The sequence below is a fragment of the Rhinatrema bivittatum genome, chromosome 2 (genome assembly GCF_901001135.1).
Source record: "Rhinatrema bivittatum chromosome 2, aRhiBiv1.1, whole genome shotgun sequence".
NCBI lineage: Eukaryota > Metazoa > Chordata > Amphibia > Gymnophiona > Rhinatrematidae > Rhinatrema > Rhinatrema bivittatum.
In genome coordinates, this window is record NC_042616.1 from 67,717,968 (window position 1) to 67,742,695 (window position 24,728).

General features: G+C 42.6%; 1 protein-coding gene across 1 annotated transcript in view; it reads right to left on the reverse strand.

Annotated features, from left to right (window-relative positions):
* Positions 1 to 4,615: 4,615 nt before the first annotated feature.
* The window catches only part of WNT9A (Wnt family member 9A), a 293,795-nt gene continuing 273,682 nt past the window's right edge, over positions 4,616 to 24,728 (reverse strand). Inside the window, exon 4 of the mRNA XM_029588288.1 lies at positions 4,616 to 5,739. Coding sequence (XP_029444148.1) covers positions 5,266 to 5,739 — 474 coding nt within the window. The 3' untranslated portion in view covers positions 4,616 to 5,265. The remainder of the gene's footprint in view (positions 5,740 to 24,728) is intronic.

Sequence of the window (24,728 nt, forward strand, 5' to 3'; positions counted from 1 at the left end):
CTCTACCTGGGTAACATCAAGCTAGGTTGAAAGAACATTGCACAAATCTTATCTTTGAGTGAGTTTCCTCACTCCAAAGGTCATCAAATCTTCACAAGAGAGCACTGTTTGGTTTGTACATCTCACTCTGCATGTCAAAGTGGCCCCTAACCCCTACACTAATACCTAAACCTCACCTCGAGTGACTAGGTGGGCCTCATATAGAGGTATAAATACCTACCTAGTATGAGGGCATCATGGCCTTGAGGAAGTGTAACTTCAAAAAACAAAAAAAGGCCATTCCTGAGAGGTTTAAAGGATTTGGGGTAACCAGGGGGAGTGCAGGCTGTTAAACCAGTGGGGTTTGGAGGACTTAATCCTACACTAGGTAAACAGGTGAATGAACCAGTAAACCTGGTCTTGGCATGGATGCATGCCAGTTATAAAATTCCCACTTACATGGCCAAGATATTATTTGCACTGTCAGGCATGCCTATTTGCAAAATTAAATGCACACATATGCATGCCAAGGCTATTTTATAATGTACAGGCACATATGCACACATGCTATAAAATCACTGCTTCCCTGGGTGCGTGCCCACACACATGCTCAATGTGCACCCCCACACCCTTTTTAAAGTTACCATCCTTCCATCTGTGTTTTTAAGTGAAAGTCAATTATTATAATTTTATATTTTAATATGCACTTTAAAAACTGATTTCTTTTCTTTAATAGAAGGCTTGTCACATATTCCATGCATGAGCAGGAAAAGCAGGTAGAATCCAGTAACTCCAAAAATGCTAATCAGATGGTAACATAGTAGTTCAAAAACAATAACCCAACACAGACTGTGTTTTGAAGTGACAGACTTCTGCATCAGAGGTCTTAATAGCCTCAAACTTCCACAGGGCCAGTCAGCCATCTTCAAATTTGCCACAGCATAGTCTTTTGTATCTGGACTGACCGGTGATTAAGACAGTATGTATGATAAAATGTAATATCAGTGTTTCATATAATAAACATTTTGGTTTTTTACACCTTCTTGAGATCTGTTTGTTTATTGTTTACGTGTTAATGCATACAAAGCATTGACCATGTGAGCATTTCCTACCTGTTTTATAAATGTATATGTGTTTATTTTACTTATGAAAATAAAGTAGGACTTACTCACGTAAAACATGATTTACATGGCAGGTTGGTATATTTTAAAACATATGCATGTGGTTATTACTAGTTTACCAATTACTCTGCCAGTTTGCCCAGACCATCTCCATGTCATTGACATTCTCCCTCCAGTTCATCCAGACCTTCTACCCAGCCAATAATACACAATAAACAAATCTGATATCAATTACGCAAGATAATTAGCAGGTGTAAAATTATGCAAATTGTCAAATGTGTGCGTGCCTTTTAGAATAGCAAGTTATGCATGCAACTGCTGGCCCCGCCCAGAACAGCTTAGAATGCCCTTTTTATAGGCAGTTTTTAAAGTAGGCACATACTTTTGACTTTTATTAAATAACTATTGCGCAAGTACAGGTTGCTTACGTGCATACACAATCATTTTTATGCTCGTAGCTCTTTGAAAGTGACTTGTATCATCGCCCTGATTTAGGATGCTAAATAAATGTCAAAATAAAAGAAAAAGCTCTATGTCACAAAGGACAAGCTGTGCCAAGCCTGGTTTACCCTTTTGTAGCTATGGACTTGTACTTCTTATTTCTCAAAGATAGAAATAGAAGCCCACAGATGTAAGGGAATCAGAGCAGGACTGGCTGTGCTGCTTCCTTAAGACATGGGGTTGGTTGACAAACCTACTTCCAAGGGTGAAAGAAAAACTGAAAGTAGAGATATCCCTGTTGGGGGAGATAAGGAACACAGAAGGGAAGAGAGCATGATAATCAGTTTGCTGTCGTTATATGTGGTCAAAACCATCACATCTGAATCTCTCCGGGCTCTGTTTGTGAAATTTCTTTTAAAGATCAAGCCAGATATTCTTCCTGCCTAACCACTGACCCATCTTGCATTACAGTGATAGCTCACATTCTCTGCAATACTTCACACTTTGGCAATAGGTTGAGCATACCCTCGGGCAACAGCCTACATTTGTGAACATTGCTAATCTTTCAAAGCCATTTATGGGAGGTCAAGCAGGAAATCTTTAGCTCACTAGCTCTACTAGTATACAAAAAAGAAAGTAAGCTGGAATGATGATAAAAAATATACTGCATTGCTTTAAAGGGCCCTCAGTGAACTTTAAGTTTGGAAGATGAAAAGAAAGTATAGTTAGGACTTGTTTTGCACTTACATCAGGCTAATATGGAGGACAGAAGTAAGATAAACCATAAAACAGAACATGGGTGCAATGATTATTCATTTTTGCAATAGAAAACACTATTATAAAACAGCAAAGTTTGCCTTGTTTAAAAAAAATAAAAGATTTTCTTAATGCTGACATGTAGCTAAAACATATCGTCTGATAAAAGAAAATACTCTTCACCTCATTAACTCTTTACGAAAGGAAAGTTCTAAATAATGGCTGCACCCATGAAAATCTTGCTGGAGAAGGAAGGCAACTTCCATTTTTCTGAAGAGAAAAGAAAAGACAGGAAGGTTTGATATAGGGTGGGGGATGGGAGTGGGCTTCTTGCATTCCAGTTCTATCTGACACCACGTCTCTCATTTTCAAATAAGGAATATATATATATATTTTTAGCTTTGCTTACATTGTAATGGCACTTTGATATAGTGTAGGTGTGTATGATCCTAGTTCTTTTCCAAAATAAGGCAAATATTGAAAAACACAGAGAAATAACCCATGTGCATTATACCACCTTAAGTCAAAAGGCAAGAGAAGGTTGGAGACAACAGCTCCTGATTTGAGAGGGTTAAAATTGATGTTTTATACACTGCCTATACAATTAACACATGTGCCTCTCTACTATTTCATCTCATTTTTTTAACCACAGGAGAATAAACCTTACTATTTACAATATATAACAGAGAAGCAATATATCCACATTGATATAAATACATTTTTTTAAATACTAATAGAAAGCATCCAAGCTTCAGTGCGTGAATTATAATAAAGAGATGAGCTCTTTCACTCAGCAGCTCATTCATCCTTTCCCTCTTATCTACATGCCACTGTTTCAGGTGTTCCCACTGACAAAACCGACTATGGGCAAGCTATTTTATCTGATTCAAACTCACACACATCCAGCCTATACAAACTCACACACAGACACGCATTCTTGTCATACTTCATAAAGGCACAAAATCTGTGTCCTACTCAAAAAATGCTCTACATAAGAAAGGATTATAAAAGAAGTTTTGTGACACTTATAATTGAACATAATACCACAATGAAACCATAAGAAGGTTTTTTGAAAATGCTTTAGAATAAATAAATGTTAATATATCTATATCTATCTATCTATATATATATATGTATATATTATTCAGTGTATATCTATATATACATTGAATAATACACTTTAGTTCAGGCCTTATGAACAGATAATTGCTTAATGAATACTGGATTTTCTGTGTGTGTGACACAGAAAATACTGTTGAATACAATATAGGACAAGAAAAGCCATGAGAGGTTTGACAAGTTTCCAAGGTGTGAAATAGCTTGTCCTACTCCATTTGCAAGAAGGTCTTATGCCTGATAACACCCAGGCTGGACTTTCTGAAGCTTTCAGTTTGCACATGAACAGTTTACAAACTAGTGGCTAATGTCTTCAAGAGAAATTCAGCTTCTCATATTTGTCCATCCTTGAGATAACACCATTCTGGAGATGCAATGATATCTGGCTCCTGTTTTTCACTTGCTCAATGGTTGCTACCAGCATCACTAACAGATCATTAGACAACCAGTCTTGGGTTTATTGAGATAGTTCCGAAACTGGATCTATGACATTTTCTTGCTGATGATGTGCCAATAGTGTCTTCTAGGCCGAACAAAGCTTTCTGATGCAATTGTCCTGTAATCCTTTTTAAAAAGACACATGGCCTTATTCATTTCATGGCTTCATGAATTGGCTGACCTTCTAGTTGCATTTTTGTTAATGACTAACATGTTGAAGCTAATGCTGGAACCCAGTAGAATATTTAGGAGTGATGTTTTAGAACAATCTTTTTCAGTCTAGTGGTATCAAGAACATATATGTCCTGGTATGTATAAATGCATTTCCTACCTAGGTTCACAGTTGATGGAATGATGACCTAGAAGTCTTTACAGTAAGCTTTTTACCAAGGTGACTACTATGCAACATTTATTTGGAGAATAAGTATTTAGCTTTGAAGTGTGCTAGAATTTACATTTCATATTATTAGCAGGATATTATAAAGATATTTGCATCTGATTTGAAGTAATCAGGATAAGACTAAAAATATGGTTTTAGTAACCTCCACAGGGATATTACTTGTTCAAGAAAAAAAAAAGATTTTAAAGGGATATATACAACAAAAATTACAAGATTTTTTAGTGGTTTTTAAGACAGTGATAGTGCTAAAAATGCAAATGAAGTCTGTAACTATTGAATAGGAAAATTGATTTCATTGATGACTCATATCTTTCATTTACATATTCTGCTTGCAACAACATGGTGATTTGGAGCTCTATTTCAGAAGCAACTTTTGACAATGGTTTTTTTTTTTCAGAAACCTGCATTATATGGTCAAAGTCAAACTTCTGGTGTTTCCTTTCCTTTGCTGGAGTCTTTCTTCTAGCTGGGCAGAAATTGCAACAGAAGGCTGATATTCCTGCCTCTTCACTTCTCTACTTATTTCTATTCAGTTTGTTTCTCATCCACTTTGCTTAAGAAAAGTTCTCCAGAGTCAAACGTTTGTTTCTCATCCACTTTGCTTAAGAAAAGTTCTCCAGAGTCAAACGTATCCAGGCATATCAAGACTAACAAATTGTATCTGACATCAATGTAAATAGACAACTAACATTCAATTTCATTGCTTTCTGAGGTTGGCAAGGGTCAAATGAAGTATCAAACTGAGTGGACTAATGGACACATTAGTAAAAGTAATCTATCATCTACTCAGTCTGGTAGAGAACTTCCTGTTTTCATGTTGTTGGACCTCTTGATTCAGCTCAGTCTACAGGAAAAAAAAACCCCATAGCTGGGTTGCTTCTACCCTACAAAGTGCTTACATCTTAACATAGCTTTCAAATCCCATAATGTCAATCAAACCCTGTTTGTCTCCATATGCAGTTCTGCCATAATGCATAATCTTCTGCTACGTAGGATGTCCATCCAAAGTGTCTGTTAATCTTTGCAGGTGTAAACCTCTTCTCTTTGGGTACACTGTTTACAATCCACATAGCAGCACCAGCGAACTTGGCATTGGCAAGACCTGGTCACCACCCTGCTTTGTGTGTTATGACCCCGGCCACAACAGATGCTCTCACAGTTCTTGTCTTTGTAACATTTCCTCCCCGAGGTCCCAGGTGAATACTTGCTCATTCGACAGAAGCTTGGGGAATCATCAATATAAATGAGATCTGTAGTCCTAGGAATTTGGTCACCGTGGCCAGGAATGATTTTTTTGGGTGGTGAAATGTCCCCTTCTCCTGTAGCTTCGTTGGTGGTGCTGCCCACTTTGAGCGAAGTCTCATACTTCTGCTTAAGCTGTTTGCCGATTTCATGGAAAGGAGAAAGCTGTCTCCAGCAGGTACGTACTGTACAGGATCCAGAAACGCCATGGCACTTACAGGTAGTTTCCACTCCTGCTTTGATTACCTAAAAAAATAAAAATAAATAAAAAATTAGCAAATAGAAGAGGAAAGAGATGGGACGAGATATCTCAGAAAACAGAGGACCTTAATGAGTTCTTTAATTTCATCCTTTTATCATTATATTTCTCATCATCTCCAGATTAGAATATATATTTATTTTTTATATTTATGAGTTATGTAATTTAGAAAGGCTGTAGGTAGCAACCAGGGGTATGAAAAACATAAATTATACATTACATAAAACTCTTCTAACAGCAATGGCACAGTAAAACATAAACCACACACACCAAGTCAATATAAAAGTGTTTTATTTCTATCAAGAAGGTTATTTTCTTTGAACTCAATTGCTTTCTATCCAGGTTACATCAGTTTGGAAGTATCAACTATAAAGTCCCTATTTGCTAGTGAAATGGATGCTCAAGCTTCCATAATTAGTAGAGCATTGGCAAAGTACAGATGTAACCTACTGGCTAACACTTTCACACCAATCCATTTTCTTACTTGGGGTATACCTTTTTTGGAGTTCTGCTTATCCCATATCCTTATTTGTGACTATATGATATCTCTGAGGGAGAGAAAGGGACTGTAAAACTGAGCAGGAGGTGAGGATGGACAGATTGGATGGGTCATTTGGTCTTTATCAGCCATCATACTGTATGCATCTATGTTTCTAGGTCAACACTAGTGGCTACCATCTGGTTATGGCTGTTATCTACTAGTTTCAAAGATAAACCAATTCACACTACATTGATTACACTGAACATTTTTCATGGGTTTTCCTGGAGATGGTAATTTTACTTCAGTCATAAAACAAAAATCAAGGAATGTATTTATTTATTTGTTTGCTTGTTTGTACAGTTTTTTGCTAACTTTCTTACAGTTTCTTGTAGCCCACATCTCCCTAAAAAATGTATCCTGAGTCAATGTCATAAATTACAATCAAAAAATACCACATACAATAAAAACATAAAACAAACTTAAAATGCATTTACAAAGTTAAAAACTAGACAATTAGGTAACTAGAACCAAAATCCCTTCCCTTGCAGTGACAAACTCAGGTATATGCTTCTTCAAATAGCATGTCTTTCACCTGCTTTCTAAAATGTTTTAACTCCATCATCTCCCTCATCTTTATCTGCAACTTGTTCCATGCTAAAACTGAGGCATATGAAAAGCTCTGGACCTCGTTCGCTCATACCTGAAGGTGCTAGCAGAAGGAATTTGCAACAAATGAGTGCCTTCTGAGTGCAAAGACCTTATGGGAATATACCAGTTGACACTATTCTGTAACATACATGACTGATTGCTATTAAGAAGCTTAAAGATAATTACCAGCAGTCTGAACCTTGGCCTCCATTTCACTGGAAGCTAATGTAAATCTCTTAATGTAGGAGTAATGTGCCCGGAGTGTGATAAACCATTTAGGAGGCGAGCTATAGCATGTTGAATCAACTGTAAAACATGTACAAGTTTATCTGGTAGGCCTACATAAATTCATGAGGTTTAGGACTAATGACTAAACAACTGTACAAAAATGTTCAGATGGCAATTGACTTTTTAAAGGTTTTACTGATTTAAGTTTGTAAAACACTGCCTTAGCTACCTGCCTAATTTGTTGCTTCATTGTGTTGTGATTCTCCAAGACTCTTTATTTCTGAAAGAATGGGAATAGGGGACCCCTCAAGAAAAATCTGCTGTGGCTGCAGAATTTCTATGGGGTATCTATTTACCCAAAGTGTTCTGTTTTTTTTTTAATAATCAAACATAAGTGATTTTCTGTCAACCAATGTTTTTTTTATCAACAACAGTGATGTTTGCAGTCAATTCTCAGGCAGTGCCTCATAATTGATAATAATGCTAAACTTTAAAATGGTGCTGTCCACTTTGGTGAAAGCACCAGAGTTAATTAATTCTGGCGCGACCTCAATAGATGGTATCAGCTGAAAAAGTAAAGATGAAAAAAAGAGTGTTATCGGAGCTGCTCCGAGGCCTGGACTCCAAAACAGGCACTGGTTTCACATCTAGGTCTGGGCCAAGACCCCAGTGTCAGGATCTGGCCTTTGGGCTATGCTGCAGCATCAGGCCTGAGTCCAGGCTCCGGCCTAGGCCAAGGTGTTGGGCCTGGGTTGTGGTTGAGGCCCCATTATCAGGACCTGGCCTTTGAGCTGAACTATGGCATTGGGCCCCGGTGTCAGGCACCAGCCTCCAGGCTAGTGTGTGGCATCATGCCTCGGCCCAAAGATTCAGGCATCAGGACCCATCCTCCAGACTGGGTCCCGATGTTGGACTTGGGTCTGGGTTGAGGCCCAGGCATTGGGTCCCAGGTTGGCCACTTCCATGGATACCCTACAAATTAGGTAAGTGATTGTTTGTGGGGGTCTCAGCTGAAGCCCCAGTGTCATCCCAGGCTTTGGGCCATTGCCTATGCCCTAGGCGAAACAAACTTTGGGCCAACGCCTAGTCCGAGAGGCCAGCATTACACTTGGGCATAGGCCACAGCCCTTACTATTGGCCTCGGCCTTTGCCCTAGGCGAGTCCCTGGCCTCAGGCCTAGGCTTCTGCAAGATGCATTCATTTAAAACAAATGCAACGAATAAGGTTTGTTTCATTCAGGGGGCACTCCATTTGTTTTAGGGCCCTGAATGAAATGAATTGCCCTTATTCATCACATTTTGCACATTCCTACCCACCACTAAAAACTTCTGCAGTCTCTCTAATAAGATACTGTGATGTACTGTATCAAAGGCTGCATAAAGGTCCAACTGGACCAATAACCTTGATGTACTATGACCTAAACTATATAACATTATATCTAACAGGAAGAGTAATAATAACTCCATGTTGTGTTGCTTTCTAATGCCAAACTGCTTTGGGTCCAACAACTCATATTTACTCAAAAAGTCTTCCAGTTGTGCTAGAACCATATTTTTTAGTATTTTAGCCATAGTAAGGAAGTTGGAAACAGGGTGGTAGTTAGCTAACTCTTTTGTTTGTAGACTAACATCATTTTGAACAGGTCTTACCATTGCACACATCAACTAAGTTGCAACACATCCATGAACTAGTGACCTATTAATCAGGGTTTTTATAAATTCAAAGAATGTTGAACTCATATTTTTACTATGTCAAATGGAAATGGATCTAATTCAGAATGGGTAGAATTTAGTTTAGAGACTCCTGAACTAATCTCTTTTGCTGTTGTCATGGCAAACCTAGACCAACTAATAATCTGATGATTGCGGGTCTGATTATCTTCTGACTAAGCTTGTGCAGTAATGATTTGTTTTTGAAGATTTACTACCTTGTCTTCAAAATAGGTGGCCAATTACTCATTGTCGGGCAAAGACTCATTTTCCAAGATAGTGTTAATTGTCAACCTTTTCACGATCATAAAAAGCTCCATTGGCTAATTTAAAGAATATTTTAAACAATTCGAGTGCAGCAATTTCTATGGAAGACTCACTGTCTTTTTTATCTTTCTCCAGCCTCTCTCATATTTTTGCACTATTCTTCTAAGATGTGCAATAGATGTTGAATACCACACAGCATATTTCCTTTTTTACCTAATCTTGACTTCATAAGGTATAGCTAATTGATCATGTTTGTATCAGACTTTACTATGTCTTCACCAGCTCATTTACAGGTCTAGTGTCCCACAATGACAAATCTATTTGTACTACCTGAGAGAGTAAATAACAGTTTGCTGTTTACCCATTCCATCCCACTCATAGTTTTGTAGACCTCAAGCATATCTCCTCTCAGCTGTCCCTTCTGCTGGCTAAAAACTGTAATCTATTTAGCCTCTCCTCATTGGAGAAAGATTCTAGAATCTTTATCATTTTGGTCACTCTTCTCTTTACCTTTTCTAGTTCCATTGTATCTTTTTCAAAATGAGGTGACCAGAATTGCACACAATACTCAAGGTTGCATCATAGATCGAAAGAGTGGCATTATGATATCATTGTTTTATTTTCTATTAATTTCCTTATAGTACTTAACATTCTATTCGCTTTTGGACAGTCACCATGCACTGGGCCAAGGATTTCAAAGTATTGTCCACAATGACTCCAATGTCCTTTTCCTGGGTAGTGTGCCTAATATGGAACCCAGTATCATCATGTACAGATATTTTGGATTAGGCTTCCCTATCTGTATGTATCACTTTGGATTTAATAGTCTCTTTAACTTCTCCTTTTAACCATGCTAGCAGTCATTTGGTCTTCTTCCCACCTGTTTTGATACTTGGAATACATTTAGTCTGAGCTTCCAAGATATTGTTTTTAAATGGTATCCATGTTGCATTCAAAATTTTAAATTTTGAAACTGCTCCTTTTTGTTTTTTTCTAATGTTCTAATTTTCTCATAGTTTCCCTTTTTAAAGTTAAATGCTACTGCAGTAGTTTTCTTTACTGTTATTAATGTTTAATGTCATGCTTATCTCCCATCAGAGAAACAAGACATTTGATACTTCGCCCCCAGTCCTAAACATCGCAATCACCCCTGCACAAAGTGTAAAAAACTTGGAGTCACCATTGACAATCAGCTAAATCATAAAAAACATATTAACAGCATGATAAAAGACGGTTATTTTAAATTATATACTCTAAAGAAATTAAAACTCCTACTCTATCAATGTGACTTCTGAACCGTTCTACAATCCCTTATCTTAACAAAAGTAGACTTCTGTAACTCCCTCCTCCTTGGCCTCCCCAAAGCGACCATCCTGCAAAACGCAGCTGCACAGATACTCACCAACATGCGCAGATCCAAACACATTACACCTATCCTCAAAGAATTACATTGGCTCCCCATTGCCCAATGGATAAAATACAAAACATTGTCTATAATACACAAAACGCTACATACCGAAAACATGCACTGGCTCAATAATGCTTTACACTTCCACAAACCCACCAGACCACCCAGATCACAACATGCTGCTACATTACATACGCCTTCTCACAAAGCTACTCTACTCAACATGACCAAAGAACGCACCATGTCCATAGCCGGGCCAGCAACCTGGAACAATATGCCCCTGACCTCCATCAGGAATCATGCCCAAAAAAGTTTAAACAAAATCTTAAAACATGGCTCTTCTTACAAGCATTTACCTGACTAACCTCCACTCGTATAATAACAGTAGGCAACTACCTCCCTGGTCGCCCCCACTCAGCTCTCCACTTATTTTCAAATGTTTTTGATGAACTCCATGGTACGACCTCATCTTGAGTATTAGGGATGTGCAAAATGGTGCCAGTGGCCCTTTGCCCTTACCATGTGACAGGGGCTATCGGTGCTATTGACCAGCCCCTATCACATGGTAGGAGCAATGGAAGGCCCGCGCCATTTTTTAAGATGGCGCCGGCCATCCATTACTCCTACCATGTGACAGGGTCCGACCAATGGCACTGATAGCCCCTGTCACATGGTAAGGGTAAAGGGCCACCGGTGCCATTTTGTTTACTGGCAGCCAATGGCCCGAGAGTGGGAGATTACTCCCAGAACCCCCGCTGGACCACCAGGTACTTTAGGAAAGTTTTTGGGGGGTCGGGAGAGTGGGGGATTCTAAATAATTAGATTTAAAGGGTCGGGGTGTTTTGGGGTTTTTTTTGGCTCGGGTCAGCTGAAAACAAAAAACATCTGGATTGCGGGAAACAGAATTTTCTGCGGGTCCACGATCCCGAAACTGGAATCGATTCTGGCACCCGATTCACATCTTTATTGAGTATTGTGTTCCGTTCTGGTTACAACATCTCAAGAAAGATATAGCAGAATTAGAAAAGTGCAGAGAATGGTGATCAATATGATAAAGAGGATGGAACAATTGCATGGTGGCCTCCCCACAACAGGCGAATGTGGCACGTTTCATTGACATGACGGCATCGTACGTGATGTTGGCACCGATGCGGTGATGTCACCGATAGCAGGGGCATGTGCGGTGGTGCCCAGGGGAGGTTCCTTGGGGCACAGAGATCCGGATTGTGGCAGGATCAACCAAGTAAATGGCAGACTCTACAGTAGGGGGGCTGCTGATACTGAAGCCTAATTTAGCTATTTAAAATTGTGGATATGACCTGGAGGCGAAGCCCATTTGGCATCCCTTTTGTTCCTGCTCCTCACACTGCTGCATACTCCTCATCACATCAGTGAGTCCATGTTAATACCCTCCCTGGATGATAGCAAAAACAAAAACAAAAAAACTTCTAACAAGTTTTACCTTGTTCTGAGTCATTGGTTATACACACATTAAAATATATCATTTGGGCTAATTAATTGGGGCTTTGTTCCTGGTTCATAGTCTCTGACCTGCACTCAGTCCACTATATCCCTAGGCTGCTCCCTGATAGCAGTTGTAATGCCTGGTGCCAAGAAAGCTCCAGCTCGCCACCCATCCCAAAAGGGGATGACTGCTTCAGTCGTACCACTTTTAGAGGAATCAAGGAGTGCACGGCAGCTATTCCCCCCCAAGTATGGGTGCAGGGGGGTCACAAAAAGGGAATTGTGACTGAGCCAGTGACCACAACATCTGGCCAGCTGGGGAGGATCATATCCGGGAGCTGTGTAGTGGAGGGGTTTGGAATAGGACCAAAAGGAGATAGGATGCCTATGGGTAGTATCAGCGATCCCCGGTCCCTCAGGCCAGCCTCACAGTTGGATAAGTGGCAGCCGCTAGCAGGGGACCATACTTCGGCCTACCCCAACAATTTCAGCATTTAACTACGCTTCATCCTCTTATCCTTAGCAGTTGGTTGAGGCAGGACCTCCCAGATGATCTGCCTGGCCTTGTAATGGGCCGTCTTGTGTTTACCCCAATCCGCAAGTGTAGATTTGGCAATGTAGTTCTGCTCTGGTTTCTTGGCCAGGTGCGCATGGTCGCAGCCTCATTACAGCAGCACTTTGGGTTGTGGGGGCCCCTCACCTTTTTCCCTGTAATCATCGTCTAGCCTCATGGCACACGCAGCACAAACAGCGTTTCCTCCATGATGACCACCATGCAACATTCCATTTCCCTGGGTCTTCTTGCACCCAGTGTTACAGTACCAGGACCAACGGTTGAGGCAGAAGCTCCTTTGCTTGTGAAGGTGATGCAGGCTCAGTCCACTGATCCAGCAGCCATGGATGTGGCTCCAGAAGGTGAGTCATTAAATGATATAAGTGTAATTCCTGAGTCACTAGAGCAATCAAAGGTTGTTGAGGCAAGTGTGGGCGATAGTGCTCCTATTGCTGGAGAGGAGAGCAAGAGAAAGGGGCGAGGGCACAAGCGCAGGAGCAGGAGGTACTCTGGCCACTCTGACTTGTTGGGCAGTCGTAGTACCTCCTTTTCAGGTTCACGAGGTTCTTCAGTGGCCGAAGGCACCCATGGTGCTGCTCAGCCTCCTCTGGGTTCCCAGCTCTGGACACTTCTAAACAATTGTGGCAGGGTATGTCACGCTTCCTCTGGCACCAGTAATATGTAGATATATTTATCCTATTGGAGGAATGTAGGAAAGGGGAGGACACACAAAGAACTCACAGAAGCCATGATCCACCTTCTGGTACCAAGTGCATGCCAAGAAACCTTAATAATTGGGTGTGTCCTTTGATAGTCTGGCATCCATAGTAGATCGGGCAGATCCCTCTCAGCACTTGGTGATGTGGTCCTACTTGGACACCATAGTTAGTATAACTATGAGAGGTTTGCTGGCTGAACTATGACGAGAGGTTGAGAGATAAGATGGCTTACACCCCTAGTATGTCCTGGGGTTCTCCTGATGTGGAACTTTGGCTTACCCTTATAACAGCCAGGACTTCGGATGGTCAGTCAGGCTACCATTCCTTTCATTCCCAGCACAATACCCAGGGCCTGGGGTGGCCAACAAAGTAGTTGCAGAAGCTTGTTAGTGATTTACCAAAGGAGAATGTTCCATGCAGGATTGCAAATACAAACATATTTGAACCACCTGCACTGGAGGACATCCTGTCACAAAATGCCACAAGAAAGCGCCAGCTGGAAGGGGTAAATAATAACATGGGGAGGGCCCCAATCCAAGTAAGGTGGCAGCAGCTGGAGGTGGATTTGCAGTGGTACTCATATCCACATGCTGTACATACGCTGAGGGAGGATTTCAGATGGGATTTCAGGACCCCTTATGAAGGTCCCCTGTTGTTAGAATCTGCTATGTTGATGGGAGAAGCAAGTAGATGGGAGTTATGCTCAGCTCCTGAAGTGGGAGGAGTTAGCAATCTATTGTAATCTGCTGCTGGATACTCCTGTAGAGGAAGGAGTTGGCAATCTGTTATGAGTCACCATGCGGAGCTGCAATCTGTTAGGGACTGGCTCCCGTGGAAGGAGGAGTTTAGCAATCTGATATGCTCTGTAGGTGGAACTAGCAATCTTGTATGATGTAGACTGCAGTGTTCGCAATCTGTACCAGCGGAGTGCTGGAGAGGGTACTCAGCTGGAAAGGAAAGTAAATAGGTGAATCCTTAGGCCGATGGCAGATGACAGCGCCCCCAGGAGGATATCCTGAGAGGGACCACCGGCTAGGCTTGAGTATGAGACAGACACAGATAGTTCTTTTATTAGACAGGTCAGTAGAACCACCAGAGGTGGCAGTAGTGAGCTGATATGCCCGGTAGGGCTGAGGTCCCTCAGATACTGGAACTGTGATCCCAGGGTTGCTGAGCTGTAGAAAGACTATAGATAGTGAGTAGACAGGGTATGCTGTATACATAGCCAGTAGTAGATGACATAGGTTCTTAAGAAAGCTCAGTAGCTGAAAATGGTTAGGCCCTCGAGGAGCAAGTACCTGGTTCCAGGGAAAGCTCTGAGTGAGCGGTGGTAACTCACGAACGTCTATATCTGCGATAGCTTCCAGGCAGTAGCAAATCTTCAGAGTATTCAGGAACATGGGCCCTCGAGGAGCGAGTACCAGTTCCTATCTGCAATCTGAAATAGAGAAAAGAGAGCGAGGCCCCCGAGGAGCGGGTACCTCTGGTAAGTCCGATGGGGCAGAGTAGCTTAGAGAGACAAGCGGGTCTAAACAATCCCCGCTATCAATCCATCCTTGCTAACTCGATCTGTTAGCGTTAGTGAAGACCCTTTATGTTGGAAGCAGATGACATCAATACAGGGGGACACCCCTGAGGTTTGCACCCTTGCTGGTACATACTTCGGAACGCGCGTGCGCCCTATGTCATCAGGAACATGGTGGATCCGCAGCATCGAGCTGGTCCGGGTATGCCGGAGAGAAGTGGCATGGAGATGCCGCGGCAGCAAACCATCCATCAAGCCTGGAGGGAGTCGCCACAGAGGTAGAGAGGGTGGAGTGAGGGCTTAGAGCAGCCACGAATGCAACACCTGTCCTCTGCTTCAGCCAGAAATGCTCATTCTGCTGTGAAACTTGCACAGGTAGTGAGGTCTCAACTGGCCTCAAGAGATTTGCCTGGGGAGAACTGCAGCCTCCTTTCAGTAAGATGCTCTTATCACCTTTGGCAGTCATGCCATAGAAGGAGCTGGGTAAGAACAGGTTGATACATAAACTGACTTATCCAGTCAGCAGGCAGTGAACTATTTCATCGTGCCAGAGATGTCCACAGTCCAGTATGCTTCATTTGACACTGCACTTGGCATCTTATAGGACTGTGGGATGGGGGCCATCTTGGCTAAGGCTGATATTGAGTCCACCTTCCGGCTCTTGCCTGTGCACCTAGACAGTGTCCCCTTGTTGGGGTTTTACTTTGAACATGTTTACTATTTTGATAAATGCATGCCGATGGGCTGCTTTATTTCATGCGCCTACTTCGAGGCATTCAGTACCTTCCTACATTGGGAGCTGACGGGGTTCACAGGCTTAACAAGCATAGTACACTATCTGGATGACTTTCCATTTGTTGGACCTTGCGGTTCTGGCGCATGTTTGGACTTGTTCAACAGCTTTCAAAAATTGGCTGTGAGTACCATGGGCTGCGAATAAACTAGAACCACCAACCAGGGTGCTCACATTCCTGGGTATCGAGCTGGACTCCACTGGCATGGTATTTAGGCTATCCGTTGACAAGATCCAGATGCTGTTGGAGCTTGGTCGCAGTGCTCACCAGACCTGGAAGGTGACCCTTGCAATTTCTCAGTTCCTCATTTGGAGTCTGGCATTCACCTGCAGAGTGATCCCTATGGGCAGTGCGTAAGAAGAACTATTGATTGAGGGTTACTTAGGTAGTGTGGGAGGATCTGGTGGTCTAGGAGACATTCCTAGCCAAGTTCAATGGCATTATAGCATGGCTGCCTCTTCCAGTGCAGGTATGATTTGAAGCTCTTCTCAGTTGTATCGGGGGACATTGACTTTGGCTTTACTGCCAAGGAGCATGGTGCACTGAGACATGACCAGGGAGCTGGAAATCACATCAAATATTACCTTCCCGGTGGTGGTGTTGCCACACATTTGGGGCAAGCGTTTAGTCAACCGGAAGGTAGTATTTTGGTGTGGTAATCTGGCTATGGTACAGATAATCAATCAGTAGGCTGCCAAATACACTTCTGTTTCAAAGCTCCTGAGGGAGATGGTTTTGAAATGCTTGCAATTAAACATGTTGGCTTGGGCGAAAAATATTCCTGTACTATTCAATGAAATTGATGACTCTTTTCTCGTTGCAAGTGGGATGACTTCCAAAAACTGGCATCAGATGCTGAGAAGTCAGGGACGCCTGTGCCGGCACACCTTTGGAGCATTGGAGCCCAGGACGCATTTGACATGCTGCGCCAGTCAGTCACACCATCTACCTGGCAGACATACCTGAAGGGCTTCAAAGAGGTCGAGGACTTCCTGGGCACTGCAAGCCAACCACTCATTCCCACCTCACTGCAGGAGATAGTGGAACACATAGTGTGAGCTCAGCAATGGGGCACATCATGAGGCATGGTCCAGGCTAATTTGGCAGGCTATGCATTTTTTGCCAAAGCGCAGAGTTGGCCTAATCAGTCAGGGACTTCATGATAAGGCAAGTCTTGTCTGATTGGGCCAGGGTGAAGACCAAGGTTCCTGATGAGTGCAGACCAATCCTGCATGGGCATCTCCTGGCTTTGTGGTGAGTTCTTCTGTCAGTGGACGCTGGCCAGTTTGAATTGCAATTATTCTGCACAGCATTCTCCATTGCTTTTTTTGTTGCATTGAGGGTGGGTAAGCTGATAGTGGCAGCGAGATGCAGACTTGAATGCTCTTGCCTTTGAGCCAGTGACGTATTGATCAAGAAAGGTCGACTGTCATTGAGGATTAGGTGTTCCAAAACAGACCAATTGGGGTGTGGCTCATCAGTGGTGCTGGCGCTGGTCCCAGGATTGCCCATCTGCCTTGTTGCAAATGCCTCACATTATGTTGCCCTCAGATAGGATGGAGCAATACAGTTCCTAGTGCATCTGATTTTCTCCTGCTTAGCAAATATAAATTTGACACCATCTTGAGATGTGCCCTGGAGGCCGCTGGTATGCGGGTCGAACAATTTGGAACACATTCCTTCCAGATTGAAGCTGCATCGAGTGCTGCAGCTTCTTGTGCTCCCCTGCTTACCTGTCTTACTTTAGGCAGGCCAATGGGTCTCTGGGTCTTTCTACCCCCGAGTGGGTCTCAGCCTGTGGAACAGGAGACGTGCTGGGGCAGAGAGGCATAGGCTTGCAAATGTACTAATAACTGTATTATTCTAGGTTTTCCTCATTGACTGCAGATGATCTGGATCACGGGACACTTGATCATGTATTGGGCAAAGAAAGGTGCCACTGACTTACACCTGGGCTTCGCTTCTCATGAAGTGTTCATGCGAGGGTTGTGTGACAGAGGAATGTGATGGAGTAGACTCATCCTTCTTCTACATTGGAAATTGGCCAGATCAGCGCCCCCACCCCCAAGATGCTCATCATCCATTTGGGAGGCAATGATCTGGAGGTCATTCCAGGCCGATTACTCCTTGATTCCATGAGGAGCGACATTGCACGTATGTTGTCCCTAATCCCTGGTATGAGGATTGTGTGGTCTGAGATCATCCTATGTCACCATTTCCAGGATTTGCGGCTTTGGGGGCACTAGATACCAAAGTTCAACAAGCAAATTGGGAACTTTGTTGAGCATCATGGTGGTTTACAAATCAAACATGACTGGCTTTGTGTTGAATGTGAGAAGCTGTTCAGAAAGGATGGTGTGCACCGTTCGGACATGGCACAGGACCTTTTCATAAATGTTTGGAGATGATCTGTTCAGAGGATATTACTAGGAGCTGACCAGTTGGGCCATAGTGGTGTTTGTGGGGAGGGTCTCGGGGAAGCCTCAGGCTACCCGGGCCATATGGCAGGGGTTTCCGAGCCAGGAGGGGAGTTTTCTGATTGGAGGCAGAGCATCGTAGGTAGTTATCTATTTGGCTATCCGTGAAGGGGGGCTATCTATCTCCATGGCCGAGCTCCATTCAGCTGGGCTGTCACCTTGGACATGGCGAGTGACTGTAAATGCCCGCGGAGGATACCACATTGAAGGACAGGGCCTTTCTTGGCTGTGGCTGGCCCTGGGGTCTGGAAGGGTCGCATTGCTTTCCAATGGGTCTCATAGTAGACTTGATTGTTATAGCTCGGGTATTTAGCTCTTTATTGTATATTTGTAACACAATAAAGCTGTAGCCTATTTATATTCCACTGAGTTGCCCCTCTCTCATTTATTTGGCCTGCTCCTTCAGTACTGACATGCTATCCCTTCCTCTTTTTATGACAAAATTGTCACGGCTACCCGGGTTATTACCTGGCTGGCCATATTCAAGTCCTGCTTAAAGATCCATCTCTTTGAAACTGCTTTTAAATCCTAAAACTTTGACTCTTCCTAATCTTGGCTCCCTTAAACATACTTTACTGTAATTGTCAAGTGATTACCTGAAATGTATTTGTCTTGTTTCATGGCTCAATTACTGTAAGCTTCATGGAGCTGAGTTTTCTTTATCTGTACAGTGCTGCATACGCCCAGCATTGCTATAGAAATATTAAGCAGCTTTATAATATATTTTATATTGTATGTTTGTATTTTTGCCTTGAGCCATTGGGGAGGGGTGAATCATTTGTGAAGAAATAAATAAATTAAGAAACAGTGATGTTAAACTCTGCTTGAGTGCCACAAACATGCTCGGTTTCTCAATAGTCAAACTATGCAAATTAATCTTGTTTTTGCATCAGATGTAGGTAACTCTATCTCATGGATATTGGCCTGGGAAAATCAGGAAAACCATTGCAGTTGGCACTGGAAGACCAGAGTTCACCATCCCTGCTGTAGAGGGAAAGCACGCAACTGTGACGAGGCAGGGAATCTGTGGTTCCAGGGGAGGGGCCCTCAACTGGTGCTTCCAAGGTATCTGTTGAAAAGAGAAGTCTGTTTTGTTAAGCTTGTACATAGGGGAATTCTGCTTTGTTTAATAGCCTAAGGGTAAAAGAGAGTTTTCTGGGCTGTGAAAGGATAGCCTGCTGACTGCTGTAATACACAGCCTTTCCAAGAAGACACTTGAGTGGAAAAGATTATGTTTTGTTATACTCCTTGAAGGCAGGGCTGGATTAAGGCCTACTGATGCCCTAAGCACAGTCCCAAAATGATGCCCCCGTGGCCCTTCCATTGCTTAACTGACAAGACATTAACTCAATAAGTGCTGAAGGTGAAATAAGAGATTAAAAATTCAGTTTTCTTCCAGAACTATATTCAATATAAACTTTTTAAAAAATTGTATTTATTTAACACTAAATAGCAGTAAGTAATATAGCAAATTATTTACTTATAACTAGGGGGCAACAGAAAATATGTACATTTTCAACCCTGTGGTGTCCCCCTTCCCTTGGTGCCCTATACACTTGTTTATTTTGCTTAATGGTTAATCCAGGGCTGCTACTATCAAGAAGTAAATTAATTAAAAGGACTTTGCTGAAGTAGACATGTTGGAGAGGGGGCATGGTGCCCACAGATGGTTTAATCCTTTTCTCTGGGGGGAACAGGATTAGGCTGCCCAGGGAACAGAGAGAGCTAAACTTGTAAGTTAGTTTGAACTCTCTGAGACCCAGACTTCATTTTATTTTTGCTTGTCTACATAAAATTAAAAAAAAACATTTTCAGACATTGACTCCTCCCCTGAGAGTGAAGAGGTGCTTAATAAAAGAGGCCACTTCCCTGATACTACTTTGTGGACCTTACAATATGTTAATACACTGCCCTCCCCCAACTGCCATGAGATGTTGCATATCATTCAAAATGCATATTAGCATATTACAGAATACCTACATATTACACAAGCAAAGGAGCTTTATATCATTTTCTTAAATTTAAAAAAGGAAGGAAAAAACTCTTCCATCCCATAGAGTAAAAAAAAAAAAAAAGGTCTAACCATTTCCTGATGCTGTGCATGGGGTGTTTGGGTGACCCTCTGCCCTCTGGCACTTTCTCAGGGGTGACATCATAAAGCAGTCATGCATGGGCAGCAATTCCACGTAATCCATGGTATATGAATTAAGAGAATAGTACTTTAAAAAAAAAGTGTAATCAAGTTTCAAATTCGCTATACAAATTAATCTATGAATAATTTTAAGAAAACATAAACCATACAGAACCTAAGCCAATCAGATATACACTAATGAAATGCCTTGACTAAATCTGATCAAATGTGTAAGAGGAGAACTACAGATGTAACAGATGTTGGTCCAATGTAGCATCAACAAATCATGCACTGCAGCTCAAGTTTTTTTTTTTTTCTGATAGTTCAGCAGGACTCCCACTTCTCCAAAGGCTAAGAAAACAACATTTGTAACAGCATGCATATAGATTATAGAATGAGTAACTAGGGCAATACAAAACCAAGAAGAAAACTCCACACACATATACCACTTGGTCTGGAAATAATTCAGGGTATATAGTAGTAGTACAGTGTAGTACTGTCACTTGCCTTACATCTGACCTGTAGTCTAGGTAGCATACAAAACCAGGTCAGAGAAGGTCTTAGGATCCACATAAACCTTCCTTGTTGCCAAGCAATTGCTGGGGATTGCACAATGCTAGCAAATTAATTTTTTTTGGAATACATTTCTTTGGTACTACACCAATTACAAGTGCTTAAAAACACACCTCTTCTAGAGTATGATTCCTGTATTCTGCTACGATCTGCGAGTATAACATGGTTGTGCTGTAGTAATTTCTAATGGTTACAACCAAACAGAATATTGTGTTGCACTTCTGTCAAACAGGTACTGTATATGCTGTGCTCTCCTTACAATTATGCATGGTTTTTTTTTTCTTGCATCATTTAAAACATCTCTTCAAGCAGTTTTTTTTTCAAAAAAATGCATGAACTCACAGTGTAGATGACCTGATAATTATAAATTCAGCACATTGAAAGGATTTTGGAGCATTCACATGGTGCCAACCCTGTGGTATATCATGATCATTCACATACTACTCATTTAAGTGAGTTTTTCCCACTCTCTTTTGTAGTAAAGTGAGATTTCTGTTGGTATGTTTTTATTAGAAATGGGATAATTATGTACAGTTTCTCATTGAATAAATATTCCCCAATAAATTTCAGTTTCACTAACTTGGCAGCTAGGAGAAGAGACTCTATTGCATTAAATACAACAGAGTATATAATCCCAGTGCCAGCCTTTCGGAAAGGCATGAGTGCAGTTGCCTGGGGTATCTTGAGCTGAGGGGCTTCCTGGGTTCCACCAATATCACCCATTATTAGGTATGTGAATCGCTTTTGATGATTTAAAATATCGTCCGATATATTTTAAATCGTCAAAAATCGTTAGGGCCATGATACAATACCAATTCCCCCGATTTATCGTTAAAAAATCATAAATCGGGGGAAGGGGGAGGGCAGGAAAACCGGCACACTAAAACCCCCTAAAACCCACCCCGACCCTTTAAATTAAATCCCCCCCCCTCCCCAACCCCCCCCCCCCCCAAATGCTTTAAATTACCTGGGGATCCAGCGGTGGTCCAGAACGGTGGCGGTCCGGAACGGCCCCCTCAATTGAATCCTGTTGTCTTCAGCCGGCGCCATTTTGCAAAATGGCCGCCGCAAAATGGCGGCGGCCATAGACAAAAACGATTCGACGCAGGAGGTCGTTCCGGACCCCCGCTGGACTTTTGGCAAGTCTTGTGGGGGTCAGGAGGCCCCCCCAAGCTGGCCAAAAGTTCCTGGGAGTCCAGCGGGGTTCCGGGAGCGATTTCTTGCCGCGAATCGTTTTCCGTACGGAAAATGGCGCCGGCAGGAGATCGACTGCAGGAGGTCGTTCAGCGGCGTCCGGAACCCCCGCTGAACGACCTCCTGCAGTCGATCGCCTGCCGGCGCCATTTTCCGTACGGAAAACGATTCGCGGCAAGAAATCGCTCCCGGAACCCCGCTGGACTCCCAGGAACTTTTGGCCAGCTTGGGGGGGCCTCCTGACCCCCACAAGACTTGCCAAAAGTCCAGCGGGGGTCCGGAACGACCTCCTGCATCGAATCGTTTTGGTCTATGGCCGCCGCCATTTTGCGGCGGCCATTTTGCAAAATGGCGCCGGCTGAAGACAACAGGATTCAACTGAGGGGGCCGTTCCGGACCGCCGCCGTTCTGGACCACTGCTGGATCCCCAGGTAATTTAAAGCATTTGGGGGGGGGTTCGGGAGGGTGGGGGATTTAATTTAAAGGGTCGGGGGTGGGTTTTAGGGGGTTTTAGTGTGCTGGCTCACGATTTTAACGATTTTCACGATAGTTTACACACCCAAACGGCAACAATACGATTCCCTCCCCCTCCCAGCCGAAATCGATCGTTAAGACGATCGAGGACACGATTCACATCTCTACCCATTATGTTGAAGAGGTGGGGAGCTGATTTTCGCCCAGGGTGCCATTTGCCCTAGAGTGGGCCCTGTACATGTCTCCTTCAATGCCTACAGATTAGATGTCTGAGAAAGGGTTTGTTGGGTCAACAGCATACAAAAAACATGTTAAGTTACAAACTAGACTGGCTACTGCTAGTATGAAAGTGATTCAGCCTTCCCTCCTGCACATTTTAGAGGTGAATTTTGAAAACTTGGATGCATAAAAAAATAGCACTTATGCACGTAAAATAGAATACCCACAAGCATATACTATTTTAAAAATCCAAACATACACACATAATCAGGGATCAGAGATAAATTTACACATGGCATAAAAGGAGTAGGCCAGGGGTATTCCAGGGAGGGGCCAACATTCTATTAGCTATGGGGCCGATTTTAAAAGTTACGCGCGCACAAATATACACCCGATTTTATAACATGCACGCGCTGCCACGCACATGTTATAAAATATGGGGTCGGTGCGTGCAAGGGGGTGCACACTTGTGCACGCCGAGTCCTAGGGGAACAATTGGCCGCGCCCCAGGACCGCCCCTGAACCGCCGCCATGCCTCAAGCCATGCCCCCGGACCACACCGGACTGCCGCCACACTCCCGGCCATGCCCCCGGACCGCCCCTTTTTCGAAGCCCTGGACAAACACGCGTCCCGGGGCTTGTGCACGCCGCCAAGCCTATGCAAAATAGGCTCGGTGCATGCAGGAGTAGGTTTTCGGGGGTTACGTGCATATCTTATGCACGTAACCCTTTGAAAATCTACACCTATACATTTAAATATGGCACTTTACTTGCCTATATTTACTCATAAGAACATAAGAACATGCCATACTGGGTCAGACCAAGGGTCCATCAAGCCCAGCATCCTGTTTCCAACAGTGGCCAATCCAGGCCATAAGAACCTGGCAAATATCCAAAAACTAAGTCTATTCCATGTTACCGTTGCTAGTAATAGCAGTGGCTATTTTCTAAGTCAACTTAATTAATAGCAGGTAATGGACTTCTCCTCCAAGAACTTATCCAATCCTTTTTTAAACACAGCTACACTAACTACACTAACCACATCCTCTGGCAACAAATTCCAGAGTTTAATTGTGCATTGAGTGAAAAAGAACTTTCTCCGATTAGTTTTAAATGTGCCACATGTTAACTTCATGGAGTGCCCCCTAGTCTTTCTATTATCTAAAAGAGTAAATAACCGATTCACATCTACCTGTTCTAGACCTCTCATGATTTTAAACATCTCTATCATATCCCCCTCAGCCGTCTCTTCTCCAAGCTGAAAAGTCATAACCTCTTTAGTCTTTCCTCATAGGAGATCTGTTCCATTCCCCTTATCATTTCGGTTGCCCTTCACTGTACCTTCTCCATCGCAACTATATCTTTTTTGAGATGCGGTGACCAGAATTCTACATAGTATTCAAGGTGCGGTCTCACCATGGAGCGATACAGAGGCATTTTAACATTTTCCGTTTTATTCACCATTCCCTTTCTTATAATTCCCAACATTCTGTTTGCTTTTTTGACTGTCGCAGCACACTGAACTGACAATTTCAATGTGTTAACCACTATGACGCCCAGATCTTTTTCTTGGGTGGTAGCACCTAATATGGGTGGTATTAGCACCTAATATTGTGTAACTATAGCTTGGGTTATTTTTGCCTATATGCATCACCTTGCACTTATCCACATTAGATTTCACCTGCCATTCAATGCCAAATTTTCCAGTCTCATAAGGTCTTCCTGCAATTTATCACAATCTGCTTGTGATTTAACTACTCTGAACAATTTTGTATCATCTGCAAATTTGATTACCTCACTCGTCATATTTCTTTCCAAATCATTCATAAATATATTGAAAAGTAAAGGTCCCAATACAGATCCCTGAGGCACTCCACTGCCCTTGCCCACTCCCTTCCACTGAGAAAATTGTCCATTTAATCCTACTCTCTGTTTCCTGTCTTTTAGCCAGTTTTGTAATCCATGAAAGGACATTGCCACCTATCCCATGACTTTTTACTTTTCCTAGAAGCCTCTCATGAGGAACTTTGTCAAACACCTTCTGAAAATCCAAGTACACTACATCTACCAGTTTACCTTTATCCACATGTTTATTGACTCCTTCAAAAAAAT